Source organism: Brachyhypopomus gauderio, chromosome 2, assembly GCF_052324685.1.
Source record: "Brachyhypopomus gauderio isolate BG-103 chromosome 2, BGAUD_0.2, whole genome shotgun sequence".
Taxonomy (NCBI): domain Eukaryota; kingdom Metazoa; phylum Chordata; class Actinopteri; order Gymnotiformes; family Hypopomidae; genus Brachyhypopomus; species Brachyhypopomus gauderio.
In genome coordinates, this window is record NC_135212.1 from 27,520,415 (window position 1) to 27,544,147 (window position 23,733).

The 23,733-nt window shown below is 46.4% G+C and overlaps 1 protein-coding gene across 11 annotated transcripts in view; it reads right to left on the reverse strand.

Annotated features, from left to right (window-relative positions):
• Positions 1–23,733, reverse strand: part of shank3a (SH3 and multiple ankyrin repeat domains 3a) — a 171,269-nt gene that overhangs the window by 72,224 nt on the left and 75,312 nt on the right. For all 11 annotated transcript variants that reach the window (XR_013125742.1, XR_013125743.1, XR_013125744.1 and 8 more), the window contains 4 exons: positions 20,865–20,981; positions 13,079–13,156; positions 11,944–12,010; positions 9,301–9,646 (listed from right to left, as the gene is read on the reverse strand). Coding sequence is in view for 8 of the 11 variants with exons in the window: in XM_076993025.1 (XP_076849140.1) it covers positions 9,301–9,646; positions 11,944–12,010; positions 13,079–13,156; positions 20,865–20,981 (608 nt within the window). In the remaining 3 variants the exon portion in view is untranslated. The remainder of the gene's footprint in view (positions 1–9,300; positions 9,647–11,943; positions 12,011–13,078; positions 13,157–20,864; positions 20,982–23,733) is intronic.

Genomic DNA, 23,733 nt, shown 5'->3' on the forward strand with positions numbered 1-23,733 from the left:
CGCCCCTCCCTGCACATTCTATCCTCACGTAGCTCGTCACCGATGACAACGCGCGGGCGCTGGGGGTCTGGATTGATTAGTGTGGGGAGAGCGACTTACCTCACCCCCCTAAAACCCAGCCACACACACACTCACGGCTCGCCCTGGTGTAATCAACACAACACAGCCCCTCCTACCTCTCCCTGTCTCCCCTCAGACCGCCAGCCCCTCCCTCCTCCTGTTTCCCTCTCCATCTCCCGCTCTCCTTTCCTCCATCGTTCTCTCACTCCTCACCCTCCCTCTCTCTGTCTCTCTTTCCCTCTGTCATCCCTTCTTTCTTTCTTTCTTTCTTTCTTTCTTCCATCCACTGTCTCCCCTGCTATTCCCCCTGCTCTCTGTCTCTCTCACCATCCCCCCCACCTAACCCTGTGTGTGTGTGTGTGTGTGCTGTGTGTGTGCGTGTGTGGTGCGTGTGTGTGTGAGAGAAAGAGTGAGACAGGTTCTGAATGGTAATGCAGCTGCAGGCTGAGCATGTGCAGCTCTACATCTGCCTCATTCACGAGTCTACCCACTATCCCATTCACTCTCCCTCACACACACATGCGCACTCGCGCTACAGCAAACACACAGCAAATACCACCTATGTGCTAGACATGTCCTTCCTCACATTTAGTGTGGTAACAGACAGAACAACAACCATTTGAACGCCATTCGAGGAACATAAGCTTGACAAACCCACCCTCTCCCCCACGGACTCTGGCCCCGCCCCCTGCTAACACCCACCGAGCTGTGATGTTTTGCCACTCTTTCCCCTTTTGGTCATCACACCCTCGGGCTCCCTGTGCCCTCAGTCCTGTACCCTTGTCTACTCAGTTAGCCTGCAAATTCTGCCCAAGGTGAGATTCTGTGTTTTTAGTTGCATTTTCCTTCCCCAGGTTTCATATTCAGAGCCCATGTGCCAAAATCCAGGTGTGCTGCCCCTTCACTGATCCTCATGTCCTCCGTCTCTGTTTCTCTCCCAACACGGCGATGGCTTTACAATTACTGCAGGGACACAGACGCTGGGTTGACTGCAGCATGCAAATACTCATCTGCTAAGGAGAGTTGGGGAGAGGAGGAGGAGAGAGGAGAGAGAGACGGAGAGAGAGAGAGAGAGAGAGAGAGGAGAGAGAGAGAGAGAGAGAGAGAGTAGAGAAGAAGAACGAAGTAGGGGGAATGAGAGTCAATGCACAGAGAGTGGATGGTGAATCAAAATGTAAGGGAGAGAGACTAGACATAAACAGATGGGGGGGGTGCACAGACAGGGTACACACACAGGGTACACAGACAGGGTCCACAGAGGGGGTGCACAGACAGGGTACACAGACAGGGTCCACAGAGGGGGTGCACAGACAGGGTACACAGACAGGGTCCACAGAGGGGGTGCACAGACAGGGTACACAGATAGGGTCCACAGACAGGGTACACAGACAGGGTCCACAGAGGGGGGGGGGGGTGCACAGACAGGGTACACAGATAGGGTCCATAGACAGGGTGCACAGACAGGGTACACAGACAGGGTACACAGAGGGGGGTGCACAGACAGGGTAAACAGACAGGGTACACAGAGGGGGTCCACAGACAGGGTACAAAGAGGGGGTGCACAGAGGGGGGGGTTCTCATGTTGTCATAGTTTCCTCTGATTCTGTACTGATCAGTCAGACATGCCAGCCCATGATACACAGGGCTGAAAATCCTCACCCAGCTCCACACACACACACACACACACACACACACACACACACACACACACACACACACACACACACACACACACACACACACACACACACACTCTTTTGACAAGTGTCCTTTCTAATTACTGCATTCATACACACATGACTGAAGCAAACACCAACAGTAGAATAGGTTATGAGTGCTCAGCTCCTGGTGCCCAATATCTCTCTTACATGTATCAAATATTTTGTAACACATTTAACAAACTAAATTTACCAGGACAACATATCAGTTCTGACTTAAATATCATCATACCCATCTCTGATTCTGACCCTACAGGAGTTTTCACACAGCTGATAGCACACTGCTGAAGTCCATCAACCAACCACTCGCCTGAGGTACAACAGCTCCCTAGATTGAGGTGGATGAGCTGCTAAATCTCTCTTCATTTCCTGAATCTCTCATCTACCCAAACACCTTAAGCCCAGACCGCTCTCTCTCTCTCCTCCTCTCTCACTCTGTTTCTCTCTTTTAATCACCCTCAGCAGAACACAAAACCCTTTCAAGGATGCACAATATAACACAGCAGAACAGCAGCAGGTGGAGAGATGGAGGGCAAGCTGTCTGGCAGGTGGAGGAGATGTAGTGCTGGTTCCTCCCAGACACAGGTGTGACACAGCTGTCCAGGACCACCCCAGGTCACCCAGCACCGCCTACCACCATCCGGGTCACCCAGCACCGCCCACCACCACCCGGGTCGCCCCAGCACCGCTCACCACCACCCGGGTCACCCAGCACCGCCCACCACCACCCGGGTCACCCAGCACCGCCCACCACCACCCGGGTCACCCAGCACCGCTTACCACCACCCGGGTCACCCAGCACCGCCCTCCACCACCCGGGGTCACCCAGCACCGCCCACCACCACCCCGGGTCACCCAGCACCGCCCACCACCACCCGGGTCACCCAGCACCGCTTACCACCACCCAGGTCACCCAGCACCGCCTACCACCATCCGGGTCACCCAGCACCGCCCACCACCACCCGGGTTACCCAGCACCGCTTACCACCACCCGGGTCACCCAGCACCGCCCACCACCACCCGGGTCACCCAGCACCGCCCACCACCACCCGGGTCACCCAGCACTGCTTACCACCACCCGGGTCACCCAGCACCGCCCACCACCACCCGGGTCACCCAGCACCGCCCACCACCACCCGCGGGTTACCCAGCACCATCCGGGCCGCCCAGCACCGCTCACCACCACCCGGGTCACCCACATCCTATCTCCCATGCAGCAGCTTCTCCACTCAACGGTGAGGCAGAACCGGGTCTCTTCACCATCACAGCCACAGGGTGGGAGGAGCCAGGCAGATTCGCTCCCCTAAAACCCGCCGGTTGCTCAGAGACACCGCCAGCCTGCAACCCTCCACAGGTCCGTCTGACCCTGCAGGACCACGGATGCCACAGCACACTAAAACACAGTCATGGGCCAGCACCTTCTTAACTGCTGGCTTGTCTAACTACATGTCATCACAGGATTACGTGAGTTCCAGGGACAGAAGCATTGAGGTGGCGTGCAGTACATCTGCTCTAAAGTGCTGGAGGCTCCTCCCACTCCAGTTGGAACATCTTCAGTTAACACATTTACACAGCAGCTTCTCACCCACAGCACTCCTAATACGTAATGGATGCATTCCAGTTTTATTTTTTTTTATCTCCACTTTAATTTATTCATTTATGCCTTCTGTAGTTGACACAAATTCTCAATAATTTTCATAATTTTTGTAAACATTACTCATTTCTTATTTTATTAAACGTTCATTTCTTAGAATGTACATTTTTTGGGAGCTTTTCATTAGTGTTAAAATTTTTTAACTTTGAAAATATTGTCTGTCTTTTTGCCTTGAAACTTATTTCACTCCTTAATATGATAGGTACTACGTAAATAAAGTATTCTTATTATTACTATTATTATTATTATTGTTATACAGCAGCTATAATTTCCTAAAAATGAGTGATAGCATTCAGAAAGGTTATAAAGGATATTTGAATAAGTGGCTGAAAGGTCCTTTTGGACTGACTGTGATGGGATGATGAAATCCTCACCTTCCTCATCACTCTAGCAGGCTCACGCTCTCTGAACCTCCTCCCCCCCAGCTAATAGAGTGTACTGGTGCCTCTGCAAGGTCTTTCATTTGACTCTGTGTGTGAGTGTCTGTGTGTGTGTGCATCTGTGTATGTGTGTGTGTTTATTGGGTCAATCTACCCTTCCAGCAAATTTAGAGACTGCTATCAAAGAAAAAAAGAACTTCATCCCGTATCTTTAACTGTTTCTCTGTTTCTCGTTTTTTTCCTCTCTGTCTTTTCTACTTTACACTATTAAAGAGGTTTCTCAGTGGCAAAGAACATAATTTGCAATGACTCTGGGCAAAACTTAAAATTTACTAATATGAATTTCACGTCTCATTTTTAATGTCATTTTGCACTGTATAGCTATTTTCTTTATAAAGCTTAGCATGAACTGGGACTGCCCATTAGATGGGACCACGGGGAGGGAGGGAGCAGGAATGGGGCATGTTAAAGATGGTATTGATCCTAAATCCACCCTCCTGCAGTCTTTAAAGACCAATAAAAAATCAGCCCCGCCCTGCCTCTCCTCCCCCTACCCCATTGCTCCCCTCTGTCTATTTGTGGAGGCGTGGGAGTGGCCTGTGGCTCAGCCATGTCCTAAGGGTGGAATTCATCATGGAAGGTTCCAGACTGAACGAGTGCTCTTTCAGAGTGACACCTCATTTACCTGGGCTGCACAAACAAAATGGATTTCCTTTTCTTGTCAATAAATCACTCCTTTCTCTCTCTCATTCACTCTCTCACTCTCTCATTCTCTCTCACTCCCCTGGTCTCTCTCTTTTTCGTTTAGTCTCTCTATCTGTCTGTCTGTATTTTTTAAACAGAGCTCATATGAAACACCAAGCACAGGAAAGCCAGCACCGGCCTCATGACTGTAGCTGCGATGCTCCCGTCGAGCTGCTGAGGGAGGGAGCTTCTCGAATGATCTCCAGTCTTCACCAACATAGAGAAGATGGGCTATATTGTTCATTACGAATGATGCACTACAATTATTATTTTTTTATTCACACATATATCCTTATATAGCAGTGAGACGTAGTTTTGATTATTAATAAACTGATTTTTCTTTTCATTCATCACTACAGCCCTTTTCTGCTGTTTGTCCATCACTATCCAACTATATCCGGTTGAATATCCATTATCGTCCCACAGGATCTTAGCTTTGGTCATTCTCCACCACCTTCAGTTGTGTATTCCACTTTGACCTTGGAACGTTCACCCTGCACTCTGTAAACTCTGCCAGCCACTTGCTTATGGAGCTCCATGTATGCACTGCTGGCCACCATCTTGCATCCTGCTGTTATGTGCTGGATCATATCACGGGCGTCTGCACGGCCTGCATCTGGGCTCCTGCCTGGTGTGGTAGAACTCAGCCTCTATTGATCTTGTATACACAGCATGTGCCTGGGCAGCCATGATTATTGCCTCCATGCTTTCAATCCAATCTTTTCAGCCATTAGTAGGAATTTGCCATATCAGCCACTTCCACTATTTGGCAGAGGTACATCCTGTGCAGGACTTTATCCTCCCATGATAGTTGCTTATTCACATTGAAGTTCTGCTGTCTAAGGTGCTCATTAAGCACGTCATCACTTGTGTAGTTCTAGATTTTGATTGGCTCATCCTGGACAGGGGTTCTGAAGCTCACGAGTCCTTGGCCCCCACCTTCCACTGAGTGTACAGTCTCAGAGTGCTGGATGATGATGATAATGATGATGATACTTTATTATTGGATTCTGGATGCATTGTGAGAAGGTATTTGCCTCACTCTCTGTAGGTATTTGCCTGTATTTGACTGTAGCTGCTTTCCTTGTGGCCACTTCATGATTCCCATTTGCCAGTAGAACTCCAAGATACTTCAAGATAGCTGACTTTAATATCTGTTACGTTACCTTCTGATAGTACCTTCCTCAAACCTTGTGAGTCCAGATGACGTTATAAAGCCTTAAGTATCCATGTGTAGGATACTTTCTTGTAGATGGTGCTTAGGTCAATCTGTGTGGTGACCAAGATCTGATGCCTATATATATTAGCCACAATGACGCCCTAAAGGAGCCTCCATGTTGTACAAATGCTGGTTTTTCCTCTGCTCTTTGTCATTGTGATTTCCAGCTTTGGTGAGTCTGTTCTCAGGCAGTTACCCTGTCCTCTTCCACCATGTTGGTCTTTGCATCATCCAGCAGTTTTTCAGGTAATCTGGTTGGTTGTCTGATGCAACTGTGGGGGTGAGGATTGCACACCTAACCCCCCACCCAATCTTCCCTGTTACCCCATTACCCCATGCTGTGGCATTTGTGTTATACCTTCTTGAACCTGTTCCACACATTACTGCTTTTATTATCCCTTCATACACATGCACATTAAAACTGCTACAGGAGAAACACAGTATGATAGTGAATGAAAGAAAGAAAGAAAGAAAGAAAGAAAAAGAAAAGAAGGAAAAAGGTAAACAAAGTAGAGTAAATGAAGTTAGTGGTGAAGATGTGGCTTAGACTGGGATGTGAATGGTACCATACAGAATAATCTAATCATTCAACCACAACACACAAACAGTTGCTTCGGTATGACTGATGGTAACACTCCCCACTTTTTTGTCTCATTATTTATTAATGTTTACACTGTTTGTTTTCTGATGTATTTCCGACAGATTGTGTAATCTCTGAAACATTCATGTTTGATTTCTGAACTCACATTATTTTACTGTAAACAATAGTTACAGATATAGTTGTAGGTCAGACAAAAGTACTGTACGCTGGCCAGTCTGCTGACCCTTGTAAGTCTGGCAATGTTTAGAAGAGTGAACATGTCATAGCCTCACACCTGACCCTGAGCAGGAAGTGAGTGGGCGGGGCAGATGATGCCACTAATTACACACTCCCCTGGTCACGACAGTACCTTGGGGAGAGACAGGTGGACACAGCTAGACACAGGGCAAATAACCAGCGAGAGAGAGAGAGAGAGAGAGAGAGAGAGAGAGAGAGAGAGAGAGAGAGAGAGAGAGAGAGAGACAGACGGGCAGGGGGAGGGGGGGGGGGGGGTGTGCTCAAACCCTGACCATCACATTTATAAACACACTGATGCAGGCACTCACACACCCCTGCTTGGTCGCCCTCAGACATTAAGGGCTGATGGTGACAATTATGAGGGGACAGGATATCAGTACTGACAGATGGACATCTAGGACAGAACACAGCAAACACACCCCTTAGGACCTCATTGTGCATGTGTATGTATATATACACCTCACCCAACACACACACACACACACACACACACACACACACACACACACACACACACACACACACACACACACACGTGTTGCTCCAACGTAAGAATGATTTCAAAAATAAATACAAAGTGAATGAACAAAAGAAAAATATAAATCTAAACAGTATTTGCGTAACCGTCCTTTGCCTTCAATATACCATCCAGGTCTTCCTTTTTTTAAGGAACTCAGCAGGGAGATTGTTCCAACTAAAGATCTAACTACTGATCTTCTGTGGATGGATGCTTGCTTAAATCCTTCTCTTCATGTAATCCCAGACACACTTGATGATGTTGAGACCAGGGCTCTGTAGGGGCCATGTCATCAACTCCAGGACTCCTTGTTGTTCTTTACACCGAAGATCGCAAAGTTCTTAATGACACTGGATGCAAAATAAATGTGTAGCCAATCAGACACCTCCCTGATAGTACTGCATGATAGATAAATTTCTGTATTTCTAGGCACTGAAGACACAATGAATCCCGACCAAACCCCCAACCTCCATATGCTGGCATGCAGTCCAAAACGTCCAAGAAACATTCACCATGCTTTACTGTTCACCTTAGTTCCGACATTTTTGGCATAGTTGAGTCGTTTGGCCTTGTTTCCATGACAAAAGTACAGCCTTCTGGCTGCAGTGTGAGGGCCACTGCTAGCCAGACCAGTCTGAACAGTAGATGGGTGAGCTGATGGCAGTACTGCACATCTCTGCATTTCAAAGGGAAGTAAACGTGTTGTCTTTCATCTGCTGCACTACGGTTCCTTGGCCGACCACTGCGTCTACGGTCCTCAACGTGGCCCATTTCTTTGTGCTTTTTCAAAAGAGCATCTTCAGTGCTTCTTATAACCCCAGTCTGCTTTGAAATCTTATATTTTGAGAGGTTTGCTGATGCACAATGTGTATGACATGTGGCATGAGATGTCTTCCACAGCCTCACCCTTCTGACAGTGTGTTTGGTCCTCACCCTTCTAACAGAGTGTGGTTGACCCTCACCCAGTTTTAAGCCTACACAGGTTTTAAGCCTACACAGTATCACACATCTGACAAAAATGCAACAAAATCCCTGACTTTGTGCAAGTGTACTTAGAAGAAACGATGCTGTTTCTAAGGCAGGTTACACCATTTCAATTTCTCTTTTGTTCATTCACTTTGCATTTCACTATTTGACAATAATAAACTATGGAACTACTATATATATATATGTGTGTGTGTGTGTATGTGTGTGCATGCGTGTGTGTGTGTGTGCAAGTGTGCAAGAGAGAGAGACTGCTAAACGCAGAACACACCAACAGCAATAGTCAGCTGGTCAAGGCTCGAAAAAATGACATGAACTACAGAGACAAGAACAGCCACTGACATCCACAGTAACACCTGGAGTAACTGAAAGCACTTGATAGATTAGATGGCATATGGAGAGCTTGAATTTTAAACCATTTCATTTCTTCATTTCTGAAGTAACAAACTCGTAAAGTCCAATGCCCACACGACTCTGAAATTATGTCATTCTCTCGAACTGTAATCCTTCTGCAATAAATATGAGACTGAGGACAATATTGCTGAAAAATCCAATAAGTGCTGAAATGCATGGGTGTCTGGCAAGTGACTAACCCCCATCGGCCTACAGTTCAGGGGTGGAGGGTATAGCTATCTCATCTGAATATATATTAAAGGTTCCAGAAACTTCATCGATTGGCGGCATATGCAGATAGAAAAGTGCTCTTGTGTATTGTGTATCCTGGGTAATATCACACACCTACTCATGTTAAGAATATAATTCCCTATGGAATATAAGAGTATCATTTCCTATGGAATATAAGAATATAATTTCCTATGGAAAAGAATAATATTATCCACAATGGAATATAATTCACTGTGGAATATCTGAATATACTGTAATTCCCTTTGGAATCCATGACGCATGGGCAAGATGGATGTTTCCTCTGGTGACTGATCTATAAAAAGCAAGTAAGGCGTTTGTTTCTTTTGCCAGACCTGTTAGCAACTTTCACCTGTTAGCAACTTCTCCTTTTCCAGGACCTATAGCTACAAAGATGCGTTTGTGGTACTAAACCTCACGAAAAAGAATCACCAAACTGTGGTGTGTGAAAATGTAACTGTTGTATCATTAACAGACATACTGTGTTAAATGTTATTTTCTTTCTCAAGGGCACTAACAGTATGTCCACAGCATGGGTCCTCACCTTAGGCGTCCACGGCTGTGCCCGTGTGTGTGTGGGGTGTGTCTGCGCAGAGCATGTGGGTCAGGCTCCTCACTGACACGGTGCAGGGAGGGTGAGCGGGAGTGGGAGGAGCGGGAGCTGGCGGTGCTCTGGAGGCTGCCGTCGGGGGCCGCCTCTCCAGCAGGGGGCGCTAATGGGGGCAGGCTGCGCAGGGATGGCACGGGCGAATGGACGGGGCCAGCCTCCGCCCCATTATTCAGGTTGTTGTCAGAGGCAGAGCGAAGCAGCGAGCGTGATGTCATCCGAGCGCCGCCCCCCACGGTCACACGCCGGCGGTTTGTGTAGGAGGGTGTCTCCCTGAAAGGCACTGAGAGAGACGGCCGCTGTGGTCAGAGAAGCACAGACATGCTCAACACTGATGATCATGTAACCTTCCTTCACAAAGGAAAACCAGACATGTTTGAGAACATTAGGACATGAACATCACACCAGCATACCTCACAGGAAGCATGTTATGTACATATATGTTCAGTCACAGTGCCTTATGGCTCGCTGCCTGAGATCAGGTCATGACCCCAATCAGGGGAGTACAGCCCTCAAAGTTTGTGGTAATCCTGCATGATGTCTTGTTTGACTAGTCGGTAATGACTTTATCTAATAAGATCACGAGTACTGAATTTGCGTGACACAAGAGCTTCCTTGGTTTGACCCCAATAGTTGTGCACCCATCTTAAGCACTAGGTGGCATTGTCTGCTTACCCTCCAAACGCTCACTGTGCACATAGCATCCCTGTTTACAGGCACCAACACAAGTCACTCAAGCAAAAATTTGACCTTTCATGCTGTAACTGCAGTAGTTATTATAAGTTGTAACTTACAGAAGCATTAAAAGTATAATGTTAAAGTATAACCACAACATGTGCTGCAGTGCAGTTCTCCATCATCATGGAAATGCATACACGTGGTCTGATGGCATTCTAATGGATCACTCTCTCTAATCTGATGTACAAATTAAGTATTGATCAAGGTACTATAGGGAACACACTCTCCTTTCTGGATCAGATCTTAGATCTCAGCTCTACCAATCAGAGCAGGCAGGACTTTGTGCCATACAGAAAATCCACATGATTTAACTGGTCACACTAATTCCTAGAACCATTTCATGGTCCCTGTGCATTGTTCAGCCTGGCATTGTCATTGAAAATATTACACATACACTTTCTCTTTCTTATTCTTTTTTTCTCACTCTGTCTGTCTTACTATCTTTCTGTCTTTCTGCAGATTGAAAACAGGTAGTGGTAAGCTCAGTACCTGTTACGTGAACTATATATCATCCAATCAAAGCCATTTAAGTATTGTATATTTGCTGAGCACTTCTTTCTGTTTGGAGACATCAGCTGCGTTCAGCACCTAAGTGAGCTACGTAGGGGAACATTACACCTTCCACAGAAGGGATCTGTTCTCCAACCGCATGTTCTCAAATCATAAGCTGCTTACAGCCCAAGAGCTACGAGCTCTGATTTGTGCTCTCTGGACTAATACTTTGACAGACTGTGTAATGTATAATTAATTAATTTCACTTATTTTACTCACTTTGGTGATGCTGTGTTAACATTTTTATTTAGCCAATTTTCTGTTTCAGCTTTTGATCCATGTTAGAGATTTTGCTGAACCATGGTGAAAACAAAACCCATGGAATTTTTGAATAATTGAAAAGTAATCTACCATCGTTTTGGTAATCTAGAAATGACCTGATTTTTTTTTGGTAGGTGGGGTAATTTGAACTAGAAAATGGTACTTTCATGATGGCAAAGCTTTAGCCATTTTACAGAAAGACTTCACAGAAAATAAATCCTCCTGGTAAATATCTTTAAAACTTACAAATATTTCACATCTTGATGTATTGGTATGCTTCAGGACACAAAATTGAACAAAATACATCTTACAAAAACAGGACTGAAACCTCCCACAGTTTTAGCAAAACTGCATAATATATATTTATTTGTGTACATGAAAAATACTTAATTTAAATCCAAAAGAGTTGACAAAACAGTGTACACTATGCTAGCATGAATGACCAAATATGGTGCTGGTGTCTAAATAATGCATTAAAGATCTTTAGTTGTCCAACAAAAAAGGAGACATCCATTCAAGACCCCTTTCTGAAAAATGAGTTTAAATCTTTGTCTCTACACACCATCATTCTCAGCTAGAAGACAAAATGTCCAGTCCCACAAAGCTAGCTCGCAATCCCACTCTGTGAAGGGCTCTGTGTCCATGGCCTTTTAGAGGACAGAGTCTTTAGACTATGTGTGAGTTCTCATTGGCTGATAGCTTACCCCAACTTGGGTGTGGCCATGGGTTGTGCGCATTGTTCCAGCACCATGATTCTAGCACTGTGCTGCTAATGGGTGCCGTGCGTTAATGACTGGTGGCTAGTAGCCATCTGAACAGGCATGAAGTGTGAGATCTGAGCTAATGCCGTCATTAGGATTAAACAGAAGGACGGTGCCTTGCATTCACTTGAACTCGATAAGCCCACACAACAGTATACACTCCTACTTGTTGACTTGGGGTTGTCCTATACATTTACATTAAATCAGTACCATTTAATAATATGCAAAAGAAGCTCATTTGTACCCAAATTTGGTTTAGCCTACTCACCAACATCTGATGCTTTGTGAACTTTAATAATTTCTGCCAGGTCAAAATTTCCAGCTATGATAGCCACCTAAAGAGAAGGAAACATCACACGTTTATCAACACATTACTGCACACATGGTGATCCAGAGGGCCACACACTCACACCTGCAGCAGAACAATCAACTCTGAAATGTTGTCAATTAGAACACTGCACACCGCAGCCCAAGAGAGACCAGCTGTACATGTACCACGGGTTAACTGTTGTTATGGAAACATAAGAGTCACACTAATGACACATAAAAGGGTGGCACAGTGAACTTCTCTCTCTCTCTGTGCTTTCTCTGCGTTCCTCCATATAAACACAAGGGCTAATTCGTGTGTCTCTTCATTAGTGTCTGGCAGAGGCAGCTGCTATGGTGCCTCTCATTGGTTTGTTCAGAGGTGCCGTTCTCCCTCTCTCAGCATACAAACAAATGATCCACACTGATCCACACTCCATAAGTGAGTCGGTGTCAGCTGGAGCACGAGTTCAAGCAGGGAACCTCCTCGACCCAAACCCTGTCCGAGCAGCACCGGCGCCTGCAAGCTTCTGGAATGGCCGACTACGTATATGCCCCCCAACGACTACTGATGCATGAAACATTTCACATCTAGGCAGGTGAAATGTTGCAATTCTTTTAAAACTACAATTGTTTAAGTGGTGAAAAATGAGGGGAAACATATGAATTTCCATATGAATGAAGAAACATATTGAAGAACCTTACAAATCCAATCAAGAGCCACGGAGCACCAGTAGCCTGTGAGATCTCAGCAACACCATTCAGGGTTTCAAATATCTGGCTAAAAACTTTCCTTTGGTGCTGAGATGTAATATTCTATAAATTACTTTACAGAAGGCACAGAAGTCAAAGCTTTTCTAGAAGCTAATAATGATTAGTCAGGCTTATCAACAGCATTTTCACAGACATGTTTTTATTTTAGTAAGAGAATTCAAAAGCTGCAACCCCCTAAAATGACACAAAATTGACATCAAATACGATGGCATTACTCCACAAAGGTGGCACTGCTACCATAGTAAAAGCCGTTCTGGGTCAAAGAGGGAACAGGAAGAAGCAGGTTTAATGCGGCTGAGTGCTTCCCAGACCTGTGCGCTCACCTGGAAGGCAGTTTGGCTGTTGTAGTTCTTTATCTCTTTATTTGCTCCTCTGAACAGCAAAACACGAGCACAGCTATCCTGGAGGAGAGAGCGAGAGAGAGAGATAGAGTGAGTGAGAGAGAGAGAGAGAGAGAGAGAGAGTGAGTGTGTGTGTGTGTGTGAGAGAGAGAGAGAGAGGAGGGACATGCTATTATGTTTTAATGTCATAGTCTCTCTTTGGACAGCTGAGAGCAGCGGTGAGGGTTTTAAAGGCCAGGAAAAAGCCGTCGACATCTGTCCCTCCCCATCTCTTATGCTCTCTACTGGTCCCCAAACAGAGCCAGGTTCTCACATACACACACATACACACCATGCACACGCACACACACAGCCACATATACACGCAGTGTGTAGTGTGTGGTGGGTAGTGTGTAGTGGGTAGTGTGTGGTGGGTAGTGTGTAGTGTGTGGTGGATAGTGTGTAGTGTGGGGTGGGTAGTGTGTTGTGTGGGGTTGGTAATGTGTAGTGTGGGGTGGGTAGTCTATAGTGTGTAGTGTGGGGTGGGTAGTGTGTTGTGTGGGGTGGGTAGTGTGGGGTGGGTATTGTGTTGTGTGGGGTGGGTAGTCTATGGTGTGTAGTGTGGGGTGGGTAGTGTGTAGTGTGGGGTGGGTAGTCTATGGTGTGTAGTGTGGGGTGGGTAGTAGGTTGTGTGGGGTGGGTAGTGTGTAGTGTGGGGTGGGTAATGTGTTGTGTGGGGTGGGTAGTGTGTAGTGTGGGGTGGGTAATGTGTTGTGTGGGGTTGGTAATGTGTAGTGTGGGGTGGGTAGTGTGTAGTGTGGGGTGGGTAGTGTGTAGTGTGGAGTGGGTAGTCTATGGTGTGTAGTGTAGGGTGGGTAGTGTGTTGTGTGGGGTGGGTAGTGTGTAGTGTGGGGTGGGTAGTCTATGGTGTGTAGTGTGGGGTGGGTAGTGTGTAGTGTGGGGTGGGTAGTCTGTGGTGTGTAGTGTGGGGTGGGTAATGTGTTGTGTGGGGTGGGTAGTCTATGGTGTGTAGTGTAGGGTGGGTAGTGTGTTGTGTGGGGTGGGTAGTGTGTAGTGTGGGGTGGGTAGTGTGTAGTGTGGGGTGGGTAGTCTGTGGTGTGTAGTGTGGGGTGGGTAATGTGTTGTGTGGGGTTGGTAATGTGTAGTGTGGGGTGGGTAGTGTGTAGTGTGGGGTGGGTAGTCTATGGTGTGGGGTGGGTAGTGTGTAGTGTGGAGTGGGTAGTCTATGGTGTGTAGTGTAGGGTGGGTAGTGTGTTGTGTGGGGTGGGTAGTGTGTAGTGTGGGGTGGGTAGTCTATGGTGTGTAGTGTGGGGTGGGTAGTGTGTAGTGTGGGGTGGGTAGTCTGTGGTGTGTAGTGTGGGGTGGGTAGTGTGTAGTGTGTGGTGGGTAATGTGTCGTGTGGGGTGGGTAGTCTATGGTGTGTAGTGTGGGGTGGGTAGTGTGGGGTGGGTAGTGTGTAGTGTGGGGTGGGTAGTATGTGGTACTGCTGCACCTCCTGATTACAAAGGGATAATCACGAGATCAAAAATCACACACACACACACACACACACACACACACACACACACACACACACACACACACACACACACACACACACAAACACACACATACATTCACATACTCACACACTCACAGACACACACACACACACACACACACACACACTGTCTCTTTCATCTGTCTCTCTCACTGTCTCTCACAGTCCCTTTACAATCAGCATGTAAAATGTGGGCGGGGCTTTATTATTCTGCATGTTAATGACTTTGACCAGGATAAATGTGCTTTTATCACATACAATACCAGCAGATTTTCCTAACTTTGTATTTCTGGTATTACTGCCTGTAAAAAAATCAATGTGCAATTTTACCTACAGACTGAATTAACAGGGTAATGATTGAGCTGTACTATCATACATGGGATACAAAGACCTCCAATTTTTCCCTAACCACAGACCCCTCTGTCTGTCTGTCTGTCTCTCTCTGTCTCTCTCTCTCTCTCTCTCTCTCTCTCTCTCTCTCTCTCTCTCTCCCTCCCTCCCTCCCTCCTGAAAGGGCACAGGAATATAGACCCCCAACAGTATATTCACTTACCTAACACTGCACACTGCTATTTCGTTATGATTACTAATCAGAAACAGCGAATAAGGCCCACACTGTAATGTCAGTATGGTATCTAGCAGGCTAGATAATCATACTGTTTGTTCCTCATTATAGTGGTTATCCTATAGAGATGCAGTCAGTAAGTGCCCTCTACTGGTGAAAGTTTAGAAAGGCAGCGCTCTCATCCTGTGCCACAAGAACAACAAAAACGTCGGAGACTCAGAGCGCCAGACACTGGGAATGTGGTTATATTGTGATACCAGGCCTGCTAAATAATGAATGAGGCTTTTCAGAGAGAAAATCCCATAGAATACGCTTAACCATTGTAACTAAAACCACTAATATGGGTTAACCCTGCTCACCAAGTTTACTTTGCTTAGTCCTGTGAATGCAGCTGGATGCCTTTGTCCAGCAGGATTAAGCTGTGTGTGTGTGTGTGTGTGTGTGTGTGTGTGTGTGTGTGTGTGTGTGTGTGTGTGTGTGTGTGTGTGTGTGTGAGAGTGTGTGAGGTGCTGTGTGTGTGTTTGTCTGTGTGTGAGTGAGGCCTTGTGTGTGTGTGTGTGTGTGTGTGTGTGTGTGTGAGGTGCTGTGTGTGTGTGTGGTGTGTGTTTGTCTGTGTGTGAGTGAGGCCTTGTGTGTGTGTGTGTGTGTGTGTGTGTGAGGTGCTGTGTGTGTGTGTGGTGTGTGTTTGTCTGTGTGTGAGTGAGGCCTTGTGTGTGTGTGTGTGTGTGTGTGTGTGTGTGTGTGTTTGTCTGTGTGTGAGTGAGGCCTTGTGTGTGTGTGTGTGTGTGTGTGTGTGTGTGTGTGTGTGTGTGTGTGTGTGTGTGTGTGTGTGAGGTGCTGTGTGTGTGTGTGTTTGTCTGTGTGTGAGTGAGGCCTTGTGTGTGTGTGTGTGTGTGTGTGTGTGTGTGTGTGTGTGTGTGTGCATGTGGATGAAAGAAGCACGTACCTTCTGCCCTTAACATTAGGATGAGACTGGAGTCTCCCTGTTTCTATTTGTGTGTGAGAGTGTGGCTGAGTTGAGTTTAACGGTGCATGTGAAGATCGTAAAGGCAGATGCAGAGCTAATGACTCCAGACTCAGCATGCTTGGCCTGATCGTATGTGTGTCTGCGTGGACCATCAAACGCCCATGATTAGGTGCTTATGACAGCAGCTCAAACTGACCATAAGCCATTTGTTCTTAATGGAATCACCAAATCTGGCCAAACAAAACTGAACACTCGAAGCACACACACACACACACACACACACACACACACACACACACACACACACACACACACACACACACACACACACACACACACAATTCTGAAATGCATTCCAGTGAGCATTGCGTTATGTGATGGGAGGAGTGTTCTTCTCCTCTGTCTCCCCATCATGTACTGCTCTCATATCAGCCTCATTTCCAGTCTCACTCACACAGTCCCTCTGTACCTCCACTGCCTCTGTCACTCCAGTAATGCCCCTCTGTCCATCTACTAATGCCCCTCTGTCACTCCAGTAATGCCCCTCTGTCAATCTACTAATGCCCCTCTGTCACTCCAGTAATGCCCCTCTGTCAATCTACTAATGCCCCTCTGTCACTCCAGTAATGCCCCTCTGTCAATCTACTAATGCCCCTCTGTCACTCCAGTAATGCCCCTCTGTCAATCTACTAATGCCGCTCTGTCACTCCAGTAATGCCCCTCTGTCAATCTATTAATGCCCCTCTGTCACTCCAGTAATGCCCCTCTGTCAATCTACTAATGCCCCTCTGTCACTCCAGTAATGCCCCTCTGTCAATCTACTAATGCCCCTCTGTCAATCTATTAATGCCCCTCTGTCACTCCAGTAATGCCCCTCTGTCACTCCAGTAATGCCCCTCTGTCAATCTATTAATGCCCCTCTGTCACTCCAGTAATGCCCCTCTGTCAATCTACTAATGCCCCTCTGTCACTCCAGTAATGCCCCTCTGTCAATCTACTAATGCCCCTCTGTCACTCCAGTAATGCCCCTCTGTCAATCTACTAATGCCCCTCTGTCAATCTACTAATGCCCCTCTGTCAATCTATTAATGCCCCTCTGTCACTCCAGTAATGCCCCTCTGTCACTCCAGTAATGCCCCTCTGTCAGCCCGTAATGCCTCTTGACCCCCTGTTGTGAAGCTGCAGTGGGTCCTCACACACACACACACACACACACACACACACACACACACACACACACACACACACACACACTCTCTCTCTCTCTCTCTCTCTCTCTCTCTCTCTCTCTCTCTCTCTCTCTCTCTCTCTCTCTCTCTCTCTCTCTCCCTCCCTCCCTTTGGAATCGATCCGCTCGATCCCCCCTCCCTTAAACCATGTTATCTGCTCAAGATGCACACAAGCACATACAACCAAACTTTGCTCACACGCATCTGAGTGGAACGAGTGACCGAGCATCAACACGTGTGTGTGAAACGTGTGTGAGACACGTGTGTGAGACACGTGTGTGAGACAGTGTGGGTCTTTGTGCATGTTCAATTTGTAAAGCTGTGCATCATAGCAATGTGCATCGTAATGAAACAGATCTGGCTATAAGTGAAACATGGATTCCTGTTTTAGACAGATCTTACACGTATATTAGAGGTAGTGTGTTCTCCTGGTTCTTGTGGAAGCAGAGGACACACCAGCTCCTCTTATATTACACTCCTATGGGCTTCTACATTCAGCTATATCCCACACACACACACGCATAGCATCTGCTTCACTACAGCCATCTAAGAGGTGCACTTCACATGTGCAGAAGAAAAGACTATAGTCCATGGGTGTCACTTTTTGTCAGGCCCTCCAGTCAGGAAGGTTTCTGACCACAGCAGCACTGCTGAGCAGACAATCCTTAACGCAACAGTGCCACTGACAGGGGTGTGTGAGTAGGTGTTTGAGTACATCAGGGGTGTGTGAATAGGTGTTGTACTGGTTTGAGTACATCAGGGGTATGTGAGTAGGTGTTTGAGTACATCACGGGTGTGTGAGTAGGTATTTGAGTACATCACGGGTGTGTGAGTAGGTGTTTGAGTACATCAGGGGTGTGTGAGTAGGTGTTTGAGTACATCAGGGGTGTGTGAGTAGGTGTTTGAGTACATCAGGAGTATGTGAGTAGGTGTTTGAGTACATCAGGGGTGTGTGAGGAGGTGTTTGAGTACATCAGGGGTGTGTGAGTAAGTGTTTGAGTACATCAGGGGTGTGTGAGGAGTTGTTTGAGTACATCAGGTGTGTGTGAGGAGGTGTTTGAGTACATCAGGGGTGTGTGAGTAGGTGTCGTGCTGGTCTGAGTACATCAGGGGTATGTGAGTAGGTGTTTGAGTACATCGGGGGTATGTGAGGAGGTGTTTGAGTACATCGGGGGTATGTGAGTAGGTGTTTGAGTACATCAGGGGTGTGTGAGAAGGTGTTTGAGTACATCGGGGGTATGTGAGGAGGTGTTTGAGTACATCGGGGGTATGTGAGTAGGTGTTTGAGTACATCAGGGGTGTGTGAGAAGGTGTTTGAGTACATCGGGGGTATGTGAGTAGGTGTTTGAGTACATCAGGGGTGTGTGAGGAGTTGTTTGAGTACATCAGGGGTGTGTGAGGAGGTGTTTGAGTACATCAGGGGTGTGTGAGGAGTTGTTTGAGTACATCAGGGGTGTGTGAGGAGGTGTTTGAGTACATCAGGGGTGTGTGAGTAGGTGTCGTGCTGGTCTGAGTACATCAGGGGTATGTGAGTAGGTGTTTGAGTACATCGGGGGTATGTGAGGAGGTGTTTGAGTACATCGGGGGTATGTGAGTAGGTGTTTGAGTACATCAGGGGTGTGTGAGAAGGTGTTTGAGCACATCGAGGGTATGTGAGTAGGTGTTTGAGTACATCAGGGGTGTGTGAGTAGGTGTTTGAGTACATCGGGGGTATGTGAGTAGGTGTGAGCAGCCAAAAGGGGTCATGTGACCCAAAGGGGTCACAAACTGACCAATGATGATGATGAGAGAGGCAAATGCAATTTGTATAAAAGACAGAAAGGAATCTTTAAAGGCTTTGAATGAGGTGCAGGGAAAGTGTATTTAGTTATTTGAGCTTTTAAGATCATTGATTGTGTGAGGTTTGAAGCTCAGTGTTCATGTGAAGGCCGTTTGTACCCGCGGTAGCTTGTTATTGTGCTCTGGTATTGATCGGACCGTGTATGTCACCTAAGCCAGACTAGATGTTTGTTGCATTAGCAAGGATGAACTGTAGTGTAATCTCACTGCAGCTGAGTAAACGAAGAAAAACAACTGACACTGTTACACCACCAATGAACACCTACACGTACACCCACCTACACCAACACCCACACGCACACCCACCTACACCAACACCCACACCCACCTATACCCACAACTACACACCCACCCACCTACACCCACATATACCTACACCCACAACCACATACACCCACACACTCCCACCCACACCCACTTACACCCACACACACACACCCACATACACCCACATACACCTAGACCTACTCCCGCCTACACCCACTCCCACCCACACCTCAGTGATTCAGGTGAAAAGATATGGATGCAGTAACTCGCACTGGATTTGTGTGTGCTGCACACACTGTGGAGTCTGTATGGCCTGTGTGTGTGTGTGTGTGTGTGTGTGTGTGTGTGTGTAACCATGCGCACGGACCTGATGTCCAACATCTCTGAAGTTTTACTCTTCTGCTTGAGAGATCAGATACACAGCACATGGTGTCTGTGGTTTGCATCAATGTGTAATAACCACATATCACAACAACTGAAATGCTTAGATACACTGACAATTGCGCTTAGCTCTTGCTCATTCACACACACACACACACACACACACACACACACACACACACACACACACACACACACACACACACACACACACACACACACACACACACACACACACAAATACACATACACTTCCTTAAACCTTTTTATTTTTAGCATCAGTCTACATTTGGCTATAAAGCTACAAGGAGGTTTTCATAGCTAAATGGCAAACTGATTAATTAAACTAAATCAGGAGGAACAAATAAGTGAAACAACAATAATAACAATAACAATGTCACTGTGTGCCAGATTACATCTAAACAAACACAGATGTCCGACATTCCAAAGAAACTGTTTCAAAGAACAATGTTCTGTTTCACTTACATCTTCATCCAATTAGCAAAATTTCACATGAATCTTATCTATACCAACTTTAAAAGCCACCAAATAATGCAATCCATAAGAACCTGCAATTTCAAAATATATTCTATATTCGGATGCTGTCCATAGTCCTGGGAAATCACATTCGGAGACAGACCGAAGGCCTGTGTGACTGGAATATGACAGCAGCGATCACGCACTGGGCAGAAAAGCTGCAGCATCTGTATTCACCACACATAACATCCTCTGGAAACATTCAAATATTCTGCTAGACATCCGAGCACATGATTTGATAGGAATAGAAAGTCAGTAGGAATTGTGGTCAGAGGCCTAAGGTCGAATTGTAATGTCAGGTGTAGAAACACAGTCTAATGGGTCACAGAGGAGACCACGATCACCTAGACTTACACTGTCACCCTGCAATAACAGCTATAAGACAGTCTAGGGCAATGTACAAAGACGTGTGTGTGTATGTGTGTGTGACAGGTGTGATTTACCTGGTTGTAGAGGGCACAGATGTGTAGGGCAGTGTTTCCAGAAGCGTTCTGCGCACTCATATCAGCTCCATAGAAGAGCAGGTGCTCAAGGTGCTGCACATGACCATGACGACAGGCCTGACACACACACACACACAAAGAGAGAGAGAGAACGTAAAAGACAGTGTGGGTGGTGTAGCCGCCCAGGGCTGTTTTTAGCCATGCGTGGAGTGGTGGTCTGGGTAAAAACAAAGCCTGTTTTAAACATGTGGGCTATCTGGAGAAGCACATTTGAGACAACTGTGTGGCATTTGCTGCCTAAGGAGCTTCTGTTCCTACTGCTCACCCCACCACTCCTGCCCGCTCACTCCTGCCCATTCACTCCTGCCCGCTCCTGCCAGTTCACTCCTGCCTGCTCACACCTGCCAGCTCACACCTGCCTGCTCACTCCTGCCAGCTCACACCTGCCAGCTCACACCTGCTCACTCCTGCCAGCTCACTCCCTGCGTCCTGCTCTCCCTGCTCACTGCAGAGATAAGAGACAGCAAAATTGTTTTGTATTATCAATGTCACTGTTTGATTCCCCATTATTCAAAGCATGCCCTCTCTGCATACAAATGACGTGTGGGATGTACAAAAACAGTGTGGAAAAACTGAACAAGAGGTCCTTACTACAGGGTAGAGGAAACCAAAGAGATAAGAGAGTGGGAAAGACTGAAAGAGAAGACTATAGTCAGAGCAAAAAGTGGAGCGTCAGAGCAAAAGAGAGAAACAAATGCAATGCAATGTGTGTGAAAGTTTTCCTGTGCTTGGGTGAATGGACTCAAGTGTATCTAGGTTACACTGAGACAAAGTGTCTCTAATTACACTGTGACTTAATTTCCCTTTTATGTCTTGCAGTGACATACAGGGCTGTGGAGAGCGGCACTAGAGATCTGTTCACTCAGGTGTAAATAGTACCCAATTTTGTGAAGTTTCTACAGTATATCTTTATACATGGTGACTCCAATCAATGTAATGATAGCTTTATCAAATGTAACATCAAGAATTTAAAAAGACAGCTCACAATAAGATGACTCTACCTTACATTACAACATATTCACAAATAAGTAGCACATACACATATTTCCAGAGAATAAAATACAGGACAATTAATTTTAGTACCTAACTGATTTTGTTATCCTATTTGCAAGAGTGCTATTATCACTAATAAAGTGTGTATGTACATGTATGTGTGATGAGATGAAAAACTATTTAATATTACACGTCACATATGCTGATCCTATAGGGGGAATGACACCACAGCCTTGGATGTGCATTTTTGTGTAAATATGTAAACATACATTTCTATGTTAATATGTATCACAAACACACTTCATTCCTCATTTAACACTCCGGTGTTTCTAACTCAGATCTACCATACCTCAGGTCATCTATTCTCTATGCACACGATCAAATCTGATGGGTCCCAGCCAACAGCTATTCCCAAATATAGCACTGAATCCAGCTTCTTACCCTCGTGGTTCTAGTCTTCCTCTGTCTGATTACAATAAAACTCACCCATTCAAGACAGAGTTACTGTCCTCTTTCTTTCCAATTTTTGTGACAAACATGCTGTGTGCATGTGACGATCATGAGGTGTACTGCCTTGCGGAGGTCCCCAAGGACCCGTAAGTGGAGTCTGATCTATGACTGAGAGAGTCCTGAAATGTGTTTGTGGAGATTTGAGTGGATTGGCTGCCTCTCAGCTCTCTGTCAGACTCATCAAAGACTTATTTCCTCACGGCTAAGGCTTACTGGCTTCAGCGGCCCTCATCAGAACCCTTCTCTCTCTCTCCCCCTCTCTCTCCCCACCTTGTACTGTTGAAAAGGTCAATATATTTGAATGTCACACCCTGAAGGCTAATATCTGAGACGCTGTTTTTATGTGTGTTTGGGTTTGTGTGTGTGTTTATGTATTTGGAGTGTGGCCAGACTTGAGAATGTGGTCAGGAGTGAAGAGAGAATCTCTAAACCATCATCTCATAGCACACTATCCCAGAGTAATCCACTTATTCATTCTGTCACACATTGCTTATTAGATGCCCGGTGTGTGTGTGTGTGTGTGTGTGTGTGTGTGTGTGTGTGTGTGTGTGTGCGCGTGTGTGTGTGTGCAATTTTCGCTGGTTGTTGACTAAGGCTCATTGACAGGAAACTGCACAGCTGTAGCAAACCATGATGAATTGGCTTCACGGCAGGAAAAGGGCGATTCCAGCCCCTGAGGGCCAAACCGCTGCATTCTTCAGGGCTTCCTCTGTTCTAAGACAACTGATTCCACACACCAGGTAATTGTGCTGGCCCCTACTGAGCTGAACAGGGTGTGTTAAAACAGGAAGAAGCTGGGTGTGGCCCTGCAGGGTCGTGCTCACCCTTGGTAGCTCTGGCGGGCTTGTGAAATGTATTCTCACTGAAACCTTAAAGTGATTTCATCAAGTGTGAGGGCTCTTGGGTAAGAGTGTGAGGGCTCTTGGGTAAGAGTGTGAGGGCTCTTGGGTAAGCTACTATTTGATGCAAAGTCCTGCTTAACCAGTTTGCTGTTACATTACGGCCACATTTTCCACAAACTGTCTGTATAAAGTGATGGACCTTTCTGACACAGCATATGTTAGTGTAGCATTCACAGAGGCAGTTCCTGAGTTGAGTCTAAACCTCTAAACTGTCTCTTGACTTCGACTGTAACTTTAGCTCAAACTTCCTCTGCAGACCTGACATACATTGTAGCTCCTGAGAACAGAGTCATGGCTGTATGTGTCTGGGCTTCATCAGCTAAGCCACACACTGCTGCACCAGGGCTAGCTCAGCTGCACTATACAACCAATTTGTTGTTCATGGACGACGGCCCCTGCCATCA